The 11,873-nt window shown below is 33.9% G+C and overlaps 1 protein-coding gene and 1 pseudogene across 1 annotated transcript; one reads left to right on the forward strand and one right to left on the reverse strand.

The window, feature by feature from the left end:
* Positions 1-955: 955 nt before the first annotated feature.
* Positions 956-2,561, reverse strand: LOC120076280 (annotated as a pseudogene).
* A 4,067-nt stretch (positions 2,562-6,628) lies between these two features.
* On the forward strand, positions 6,629-9,373 carry LOC120075993. Its single transcript, XM_039029763.1, has 2 exons — positions 6,629-6,936; positions 7,428-9,373. The coding sequence occupies exon 2, from the start codon at positions 7,430-7,432 to the stop codon at positions 9,089-9,091; it is 1,662 nt and encodes a 553-aa protein (XP_038885691.1). The 5' UTR covers positions 6,629-6,936; positions 7,428-7,429; the 3' UTR covers positions 9,092-9,373.
* The last annotated feature ends 2,500 nt before the right edge of the window (positions 9,374-11,873 follow it).

Raw genomic sequence — 11,873 nt, forward strand, 5'->3', positions numbered from 1 at the left:
TACGATGTAAGACATAATATTCTAAGAAAAATGAAGAAAATTCCAATTCATTAAATAAAATACATGACACAAAAAACTCTACATATTTCCATCCACATACCACAAGTATAAGCCTTTTCCTGGACTGAGTCATATCGTTTCTCTATGAATAGAAGGAGAAGGCGGCATCATAGTATTATCTGTCCCTTCTGGAAGTTCCTCTTTCACTGAAGCAAGAGGCCTTTGTGGACTAAAGTAACTCTTTGAGTTAGGCGTAGGAAACCTCCTGTGATATTTTAGATGGGCTGGAAATGTTGGCAGTGGAGACCTGAACCAGATTTGTTATCTTCAGTAAATAGACCTGGTTACTCTCGTCTGTCTCTGTGTGCTCCCTGCAAAACTTCTCTTTGCATTATATCATATGAATTCCAGTCCGTACTCCTGTGCCAGAGTACACACCAACAACAGAAAAGCCATAGACTGCAGTCAGCCACAGCAGACTTGCCAAAACAAAAGTTATATGCTGGCAAATTGTATCTCTTTCTCATCTGTATCGCCAAATCCGCCGTAAAGTAAACCAAATACACAAAGAACAATCCAGTGACGGCCATAAGTGTCCTAACCGTCTGTTATCAATGTTTTACAGCAGCTAACAGAAAAATCCGAAAGGAGCCATACAGAACAGAATGAATGTGCAATGATGGACATACATATTTCCAAAACCTAGTCTCTCCATATTCCATCCAATAACAAAAACTACAGAAAAGGAAAGATATGCTAGAGATTATATCATCCCAAAAGTCAAGTATCCCACCACTCCATTGTGGATTGGTCTCAATAATTCTGTGCATCTCTTGAGCAAGTGAATATTTTCTCTAGTGATTTCGACCTAAAGCCGTTGTCGTTGAACAATAACTGTCTGGATTGGAAGCTGTGCTTCCTCGTCAATATCAGAATCATAATCCTTCCCCAGGGGCTAATTATAGAAAGACACCAGCAACGGCCGGTGCAGCATTGCCATCAGATATGCATTTCCTACTCCTATGGGTGGACGCTGAGACCTCCTGTAACCAAGATTCAGACAACAAAGTGCATACTGTGCAAAAGCAGTTAACATTTAGGAGAATTATAACACACATGTGCGCCCATTCATGAGGCTTGTAAGTTCCATCCTTGCAATAAAGCTTTTCTAAGTCTAGTAACATTTCAGGTTTCCATCTAGATAGAAGTATGAGATGATAGATCCGCTTTGGATGTTGGTACAGACACATAAGGGTAAACAATGCATTAAGAATTTGATTGTTGACTTCAACCAACATTCTCTCTGGACTTTTTTGCAATGCAGCATTTACATCCCAGTCATGACAAGACAAGATTGCACCTGACACAGCAACACCGATTATCCAATGATAAAGAGCTATGTTTCATTGGTCTCTAATCATGTTTTACTCATGTTCAGTGAGTGAATCCAATCAATTTTCTAGAAAATACTTCACTTATACGCTCTCGAATATATGACGATTGATGAATGCACAGATCGTGAAATGTTCGTCTTTCCCTTAGCAATCTGCTGAACCTAGCAGATGCTGAACCAAAGTTGAAGGAATCTTTTCTTAATAGGAGCCACCACAGCAATGGAAAAGGGGATCTTCTTTGTGTGACTTCATCATGCAATAGGTTTTTTAGAGATGTAGAGAAGAAAGCATTTTGAGCTTCTCCTTCTTTGCTGTTAGATATTTCTATTTCACCATTGATTTCTATCGTTGGTTGAGGTCATTGCTGCAAAAAGTTTCAAACATGTTCAATCAATACAAAATTGTTGGCCCAAAAATCTCTGTTAGTCATTCAGCCAGAGTCAAATTTGGGAAGTTAATAAATGAAGGGAGAACAATACTACATTAAGCACAAGAAATGGGAAGCCTACAACTAGAACATGAAGCTCAAGAAAACCCCCAAAATAGAATAATCAAACAAATCTAACCAGAAACATGAACCGTTGGGCAAATGAAACACACAGTCGAAAACGAAAGTTTAACCCAGAAAAACAAATCAAACCTTCCCAAACTAAGAAACCAACACCATAAACAGTGATTGAAACACAATTCAGTAATTCCCCAAACTCTTAAGTCTGAAATTCCACACACTAAAGTTTACTTTATAAAATACCAAAGTTCAGGAATACCAGTTTCGCTCTTGAAGAATCAGAACACACCCACAAACTGAATGGAAAATTTACAAGCCAGAGCCAATACAACTTACCTAAAAACTGAAATTAGCGGATCCCACGAGGATTCTCCCAAGAACAGAGAAGTTCAATCATCCGATTACACAAAACTATCCTTAATCATCGCAAAGCTTCAGAGAAATATGGAAGGCTAAAGCAGAGTAAGTTTTGTTCACCACATACCGCAAAAATGGCATGTAAGAACCCAAGTTCCTTCGATAACTGAGATCAAAAGAGAGAAGGCAATGGTCAACAAGAAAGCGAGTTGCAATGCAATGGTGGGTGAGGATGAAGCCGAAATGGGTTTGGCTCTGCAATGAACGACGTCGTTACAAGCGAAGCATCCATTTGACCCCATTGCCTTTCGAAGGAGGCATCTGGCCTTGCAGCCAGCGAACAATTTGCCTTTTTGGGTTATTTATTTTATTTTTATTTTTATTTTATTTTGTAAATATCGAATCCTTCATTATTGATATATAACGTAACCCATTGCCTTTATTTCAAACTTCACAATAAAATGGTCTAATTATTGGTTTTGTAGAGAGAAGTCATTTTATTTCATAACTTACCTTTATCTTTTCTCGCCCCACTTCCAAACCTATCTTTACTTTGACGCCTTTTTATGATTCAAATTGTTAATTGATTTTCATTTACCAATATATTATGTCTATACTATTGCACCTATAATATGACCAATTTTAGCGAATTAATGTACAAATCCTCCATCTAATCCAGCAGAACTGTTTTGTATTTTTGAAAATAAAATTTGTTCTCCACTCCACAATATTTTGTCCAATCTCTTTTGAATAAGATAAAGAATCCTAATTTCTTTCTTTGTTTTCAGTGATGAAAGTGTTTTTTCAATTGCATAAAATCTTTAACACTAACCGATTTTTGTTATTTCACACCGATGAGAAGTGTTAGATTTAAAAAGAAAATAGTCTTTTTCTTGTAATAGTCAAGCCATCTTTTTAGAATCATATTGAATAATATGTTAAATTCGCTTTTTGATACTATGAATTTTTTCATTGAAGTAATGATTTAATCTACAAACTTTGATTTGTAAATAATTAGTCCATGTACTTTCATATTTATAAAAAAAAAGTCCTTAAACTTTAGCACGTACAATTAGTCTCTAAACTTTCAATATGTGAACATTTAGTCCTTATCATGTAAAATCTCGTCAAATTAATTGTCAAATTTGGTTATGTAGCATTAGTCTTTTAATATGTAAAAATTTGACTCTTATTCAATTTATCAACCTACCTATGTTAGAAGTTTCAATTAAATTTTTATAGAATTTTTTACTATAAGTACTACATTATAAATTATGAAGTTTGGGATTAATTTATTATAATTTGGAGGGTTTGGAGACTAAATAGTTACAATTAATCTGTTAGTAACTTTTTATTTTGGTAGTTCATTTAGGCTCTAAAACATGTGGTGGCTAGCTAGGTTGTAGGACAAGCCTTCTATTTTCTCTTCATAAAATGAAAAGTTAATTCGAAGTAAACGTTCCTAATATCAATATTTATTTTTTTTTCTTATTTTTTTATTTTTAAATTTTTTTAGAGATTTGTTCTCATTTTTATTAATTTATTGTTAAAATTTAAATATCTCTTCCGACCCTATATCCGAGCATAAAAAATTAAAAAATAACCAAAGGCTTCCCATTTTTGGCATATTTGTAACATTATCACTCCTGCGTTATAGGAAAAATTAAAAATATATTGCACTTTTAAAAACAATTAAAAGAGTAGGATACTTTTCAAACTATTTAGAAAAATATTCTTGGTTTTTTTAATAGGTCGAAGTAGATTGAATTTTGAACTCTCAACCTTGCCATTATTTTTTTTTCCTTTTTAATTTTTTAGACATTCGACCTTCTCTTTCTTTCTTCTTTTTTTTTTTTTTTTTTTAATTTCCATTTTATAAAAACAAATTCTAAAAATATTTTATTATTTTATTTAAACTCTAAAAAGAATAAATTAAAAAAAATATATTCATAAAATAAAAAGTGTAAATTAAAATATCTCATTTATATAAATGATTACAAAAAATCAATGTATCCCACAAGGCGGACGTCGTCGACTCGAACTTGAGGTTGCTCAGGTTTTTCTTGATGTTGCTCTGTAAGTCTCTGCAGGTGTTTTCATAATATAATATTCCATTATGCTCTCCACGACCCGACCAATGTCCATGCACGTATGAAGACGAAGGACCAGCCTTCTGAGTCATATTATCCTGAATCCAAATGTTGGCATCATCATCATCGAACTAACATAATTAGTTGACTCTGCGTCTGCTTCATAAGGGGGCAAACTCTTCCACATTATGGGCAACCTCATCAAACCTCCATCTCTTTCCCGAACAGGTCCTCTACGTCTAGGGCTGGTGGAGGAAATAATAGGTATATCTACATATAAATGTATTTCCTCCATATAGCTTTGGTTATCACTGCATATAGCAAGAATCTGGTTTGGATCATCCGCACACTCACGGAGTCTACTGAAAGTTAGGTAAAAAAAACTTCAATATTCAAATTTACATATTTTAGATAATAATTTGGGGACATAATAAATCAAATCAACACTCAAAACCTTCACATGCAAGTCTATAAATAAGACTAATTGATATAAAGAACAGAAATTTTAATCACAGTAGTGAGATCAATAATTTAAAAGATTTTACAATAATGATCTTGGATTCCTTTTGTACATTTGGTACCAAGATTTTGATGGAGTTTTTTTTTCTTTTTTAAAAAAAGTTATAAATAATAAAAATATATTTTTAGAATTTGTTTTTATAAAATGGAAAATTAAAAAAAAAAAAAAAAAAAAAAGAAAGAAAGAAGAAGGTCGAATGTCTAAAAAATTAAAAAGGAAAAAAAATAATGGCAAGGTTGAGAGTTCAAAATTCAATCTACTTCGACCTATTAAAAAAACAAGAATATTTTTCTAAATAGTTTGAAAAGTATCCTACTCTTTTAAATTGTTTTTAAAAGTGCAATATATTTTTAATTTTTCCTATAACGCAGGAGTGATATGTTACAAATATGCCAAAAATGGGGAAGCCTTTGGTTATTTTTAATTTTTTATGCTCGGATATAGGGTCGGAAGAGTATTTAATATTTTAACAATAAATTAATAAAAATGAGAACAAATCTCTAAAAAAAATTTAAAATAAAAAAAAATAAGAAAAAAAAATAAATATTGATATTAGGAACGTTTACTTCGAATTAACTTTTCATTTATGAAGAGAAAATAGAAGGCTTGTCCTACAACCTAGCTAGCCACCACCATGTTTTAGAGCCTAAATGAACTACCAAAATAAAAGTTACTAACAGATTTAATTTGTAACTATTTAGTCTCCAAACCCTCCAAATTTATAATAAATTAATCCCCAAACTTCATAATTTATAATGGTTTAGTACTTATAGTAAAAAATTCTATAAAAATTTAATGAAACTTCTAACATAGGTAGGTTGATAAATTGAATAAGAGTCAAATTTGTTTACATATTATAAAGACTAATTCATTACATAACCAAATTTGACAATTAAATTTGACGAGATTTTACATGATAAGGACTAAAATGTCACATATTTGAAAGTTTAGAGACTAAATTGTACGTGCTAAAGTTTAAGGACTATTTTTTTTATAAATATGAAAGTACATGGACTAATTATTTACAAATCAAAGTTTGTAGATTAAATCATTACTTCAATGAAAAATTCATAGATCAAAAGCGAATTTTAACATTTATTATTCAATTGATTCTAAATAAGATGGCTTGACTATTACAAGAAAAAGACATTTTTCTTTTTAAATCAACGCTTCTCATCGGTGAAATAACAAAAATCGGTAGGTTTAAAGATTTTATGCAATTGAAAAAACACTTTCATCACTGAAAACAAAGAAAGAAATTAGGATTCTTTATCTTATTCAAAAGAGATTGGACAAAATATGTGGAGTGGAGAATCAAATTTTTAATTTCAAAAATACAAAACAGTCTCTGGATTAGATGGAGGGATTTGTACATTAATTTCCTAAAATTTGGTCATATTATAGGTGCAATAGTATAGACAAAATATATTGGTAAATGAAAATCAATTAACAATTTGAATCATAAAAAGGCGTCAAAGTAAAGATAGGTTTGGGAAGTGGGGGCGAGAAAAAGAAAAAGGTAGTTATGAAAATAAAATGACTTCTCTCTACAAAACCAATAATTTAGACCATTTTATTGTGAAGTTTGAAATAAAGGCAATGGGTTACGTTTGTATATCAATAATGAAGGATTCGGTATATTACAAAATAAAAATAAAAATAAAAATAAAATAAAATAACCCAAAAAGGCAAATTGTTCGCTGGCTGCAAGTGCCAGATGCCTCCCTTCGAAAGGCAATGGGGTCAAATGGATGCTTCGCTTGTAACGACGTCGTTCATTGCAGAGCCAAACCCATTTCGGCTTCATCCTCACCCACCATTGCATTGCAACTCGCTTTCTTGTTTGACCATTGCCTTCTCTCTTTTGACTCTCAGTTTATCGAAGAACTTGGGTTCTTACAATGCCATTTTTTGCGTTATGTGGTGGTGAACAACTTACTCTGCTTTAGCCTTCCATATTTCTCTGAAGCTTTGCTGATGATTAAGGATAGTTTTGTGTAATCGGATGATTGAACTCTTCTGTTCTTGGGAGAATCCTCGTGGGATCCGCTAATTTTCAGTTTTTAGGTAAGTTGTATTGGCTCTGGCTTGTAAATTTTCCATTCAGTTTGTGGGTTGTTCTGATTCTTCAAGAGGCGAACTGGGTATTCCTGAACTTTGGTATTTTATAAGTAAACTTGTATGTTGTGTGAATCAGACTTAAGAGTTTGGGGGAATTACTGAATTGGGTTTTTCAATCATCCTGTTTATGGTGTTGGTTTCTTAGTTTTGGGGAAGGTTTGATTTGTTTTTCTGGGTTAACTTTCGTTTCGACTGTGTGTTTCATTTGCCAACGGTTCATGTTTCTGGGTTAGATTTTGTTTGGATTATTCTATTTTGGGGGTTTTCTTGAGCTTCCATGTTTCTAGTTTTGTAGGCTTCCCATTTCTTGTGCTTAATGTAGTATTGTTCTCCCTTCATTATTAACTTCCAACATTTGACTCTGGCTGTAATGACTAACAGAGATTTTTGGGCCAACAATTTTTGTATTGATTGAACATGTTTGAAACTTTTTGCAGCAATGACCTCAACCAACGATAGAAATGGCAATGGTGAAATAGAAATATCTAACAGCAAAGAAGGAGAAGCTCAAAATGCTTTCTTCTCTACATCTCAAAAAACCTTATTGCATGATGAAGTCACACAAAGAAGATCCCCTATTTCCATTGCTGTGGTGGCTCCTATTAAGAAAAGATTCTTCAACTTTGGTTCAGCATCTGCTAGGTTCCAGCAGATTGCTAAGGAGAAAGACGACATTTCACGATCTGTGCATTCATCAAGTGGTCATCATATTCGAGAGCGTATAAGTGAAGTATTTTCTAAGAAAATTGATTGGGATTCACTCCTGAACATGAGTAAAACATGGATTAGAGACCCAATGAACATAGCTCTTTTCATTTGGATAATCGGTGTTGCTGTGTCAGGTGCAATCTTGTTTCTTGTCATGACTGGGATGTTAAATGCTGCATTGCCAAAAAAGTCCGAGAGAGATGTTTGGTTTGAAGTCAACAATCAAATTCTTAATGCATTGTTTACCCTTATGTGTCTGTACCAACATCCAAAGCGGATCTATCATCTCATACTTCTATCTAGATGGAAACCTGAAGATGTTACTAGACTTAGAAAGCTTTATTGCAAGGATGGAACTTACAAGCCTCATGAATGGGCGCACATGTTGGTGGTTATAATTCTCCTAAATGTTAACTGTTTTGCACAGTATGCACTTTGTGGTCTGAATCTTGGTTACAGGAGGTCTCAGCGTCCACCCATAGGAGTAGGAATATGCATATCTGTTGCAATTGCTGCACCGGCCGTTGCTGGTGTCTATTCTATAATTAGCCCCTTGGGGAAGGATTATGATTCTGATATTGACGAGGAAGCACAGCTTCCAATCCAGACAGTTATTGGTGATCAACGACAACGGCTTAGGTCGAAATCACTAGAGAGAAAATATTCACTTGCTACAAGAGATGAGCACAGAATTATTGAGACCAATCCACAATGGAGTGGTGGGATACTTGACTTTTGGGATGATATATCTCTAGCATATCTTTCCCTTTTCTGTAGTTTTTGTGTATTTGGATGGAATATGGAGAGACTAGGTTTTGGAAATATGTATGTCCATATTGCAACATTCATTCTGTTCTGTATGGCTCCTTTCTGGATTTTTCTGTTAGCTGCTGTAAACATTGATAACGAGACGGTTAGGACACTTATGGCCGTCACTGGGATTGTTCTTTGTGTATTTGGTTTACTTTACGGCGGTTTTTGGCGGATACAGATGAGAAAGAGATACAATTTGCCAGCATATAACTTTTGTTTTGGCAAGTCTGCTGTGGCTGACTGCAGTCTATGGCTTTTCTGTTGTTGGTGTACTCTGGCACAGGAGGTACGGACTGGGAATTCATATGATATAATGCAAGAGAAGTTTTGCAGGAAGCACACAGAGACAGACGAGAGTAACCAGGTCTTTAGTGAAGATAACAAATCTGGTTCAGGTTCTCCACTGCCAAACATTTCCAGCCCATCTAAAATTATCACAGGAGGTTCTCCTACTCCTAACTCAAAGAGTTACTTTAGTCCACAAAGGCCTCTTGCTTCAGTGAAAGAGGAACTTCCAGAAGGGACAGATAATACTATGATGCCGCCTTCTCCTTCTTTGATTCATAGAGAAACGATATGACTCAGTCCAGGAAAAGGCTTATACTTGTGGTATGTGGATGGAAATATGTAGAGTTTTTTTGTCCTATTTTGTATTTATAATGAATTGGAATTGCTTCATTTTTCTTGAATATTATGTCTTACACGTAGAGAGTTCCTACTGAAATTTGTTTCATACTATTTTAATTTTGAGTTTTATTCAAAGATCAACACCGGCATTTTCTGCTTGGTATGCACTATGATGATAGTTTGTTCTGGTTTGGCTCTGCTATTGGAAACATGTCTTTCCTTATATTGTTTGAAACAATTGAAGCAAAGAGCTAACACAACTGTTGAGTGGGAAAGAAAATGCTCATCGGACTCCAGAAGAGATAACGGTGAAACCTCACAAATAACAGATATGATAATATAGCTACCATTTTGAGAAGCTTCATTTCTTCCTTGTTTGTTTATTATCTGATGATGTTATTATATGAATGAATCAAATCAAACTGATTTCAAAGATTAGAAAGAACTATGCAGAGTTTATACCCTTGTCAGTGATTACTGCATGTATGTCATCTTCTCTGCCCTTTAGTTTATATTGTCTAACAAAAGAAGCTATTACCTTCTGAAGTACGTTGATACCCTGGATGTTCTTATAATATCTTTAACCAAAATCCTTCTCTATATTTACCTTAGTCAGGGCCTTGATGTACAAAGTATCTGATACAGCTTAAAGTCTTAAAATCGGTCCCTTGTATCGTTACAAGCCACAGGTCTCTCAATATTTCTATTATAGCTCATTTTAAACTTAGACTTGCATCAATTATTTTTGATAACTCACGGACCTTAAGTGTATGTTTGGTCCACCGATTTTGGTGTTAAATAACTCAATTCCATTAACTTGAATAATGTCTACTATTGAAGTTATTGAGGATCTTTATCTTCTCTGTTTCCCTCCCTTTAATGTTTCATAACGGTAGACAAAACAATTCTGTACCCCAAGTACAGACTTTCTAACTCTAGACCAACCCAGAAATCCAGATCAGTTCCCCAACTCAAGACCAACTCAAGAACAATCTTGTTTGAAAGAGCAACTTTAACGATCGTCCTTCCTATCATGTATCTTGCTCATTTAAATGGCTCCAGGACAAAAGGGTTCTTACTAATTTCATGTTCACCCATGAATTGGACATCTTCTCATTGAATATCTTTCTCATAAACTTTTCATATTAACTCACAGCAATCACCATCACACAATATCTTCTCTGCTGACACTCCTGTGCAAATAAATAGTTTGTATCATCAGATATTGCAAGTGCTGTTCTTTCTCTTTAAAAAAATATCACGAACACTGTTACTGCTGTGGATTTGTCCATCACTGATTTGTATCTTCATATTTGCAAGCGTGGGAAGGAAACAGTGGAATGAAGAAACAGATATGTTGTGTGCAATAAAGAGTTTTGTTGGTGTTTAAAGTATCCCAATGTCAGATTAGTATCAAATGTTAGTGATGGGTCATTTTCATGGCCATTATTGGTCGAGCTGTCCTATGAAATGTCTGTGATGGAGGTGGATTCAATGCCCACCTTAGAACCTGTAACATCACCCATTTGCTGATCCTCCACATTCCAACTCTGCCATTATTCCTCAGAAAGTTTATTTGCGAAAAAATTTACATTATTTATTTATTTATTCATTCAAATTATGGTCTATCCTAGGAGATTGCAGGTTGGATTAGATTTGGTTGGAGCTTAGACTCAATCTCATTGTTTGAGTGGTAAGTTTGTCAATTCAAATGACCATTAATGAAATCAATCTAGATCAACTATGAAATATTTTATTTTATTTTAAAAAAAAGTAAAATATTAATATGTAAAAATTCATTTAATTATTTTCAAAAACGAAATTATGATTAACCACTCATTTTGCATTAAATTATTTTTAAGAGTTTTTTTTTTAAATGTAAATTATTTTTAAGAGTAGTTAGAAAATAAATAGTTAAAAAGATCATAAAATTAAAATAAATATATGTATAAGTATGGTAAGTAAAACATTTATTTTTTTAAAATTAATAATAAGTTCGGTTTGATTCGGATTATTTTAAGTGAATTTATGAAACAATCCACCATAAGATTTTTATTTATTTGAACCAAATCTAACCCTACAAGGTTGATTGGGTTATTTGGGTCATTGGATTTTTTTGTTTTAAAGACCTCCAATCTTTCCTCTGTAAGTTGGCTCATTGCTCAGTGTCACGGTCATACTTGTCCAGGGCTTGTTACCCATGGCCGCATGTCCAATCCAACCCCTTATTATCATATTTTCATGTCATGTATTGCATTAGTTAAGTTAGTTTGCTTTCCTTGTATTTTTGTTATAAGTGACCGCTCGCCATTTTGTATATGCAAGGGTGTCCAATTGGCTTTTTGTTCAGAATGTGCACTATATGGGGATATGACTAATAATCACTTCCCCATACCAGGAGTAGTACGTTATAAAGTCGTTATTGCTCATTGCTTTTTAGCCTACTACAATCTTTCTCTTCTCTACTCATATACTCAAAGATGCTTGCGAAAACCTTTTTCTCCAAACCCGTTTTCTAAAACCGTTTTTCCTAAAACAGGGGTGGAGGTTGCGAGAGGCACTCGGTATGCCATCGGCGTTCCGTATTCGAATTGGCTGACTTATTCATGAGCGGAAACAAGTGCCGCACAATCGCTAAGAGAAGCTTCCGAAAGTGCGATTGTGACAGTTGGTATCGACCATCAGCTTTGAACAGGCCTATGGGGGCCTAATGTTGTTTCAAAAGAAAAAGGACG

Source organism: Benincasa hispida, chromosome 4, assembly GCF_009727055.1.
Source record: "Benincasa hispida cultivar B227 chromosome 4, ASM972705v1, whole genome shotgun sequence".
NCBI lineage: Eukaryota > Viridiplantae > Streptophyta > Magnoliopsida > Cucurbitales > Cucurbitaceae > Benincasa > Benincasa hispida.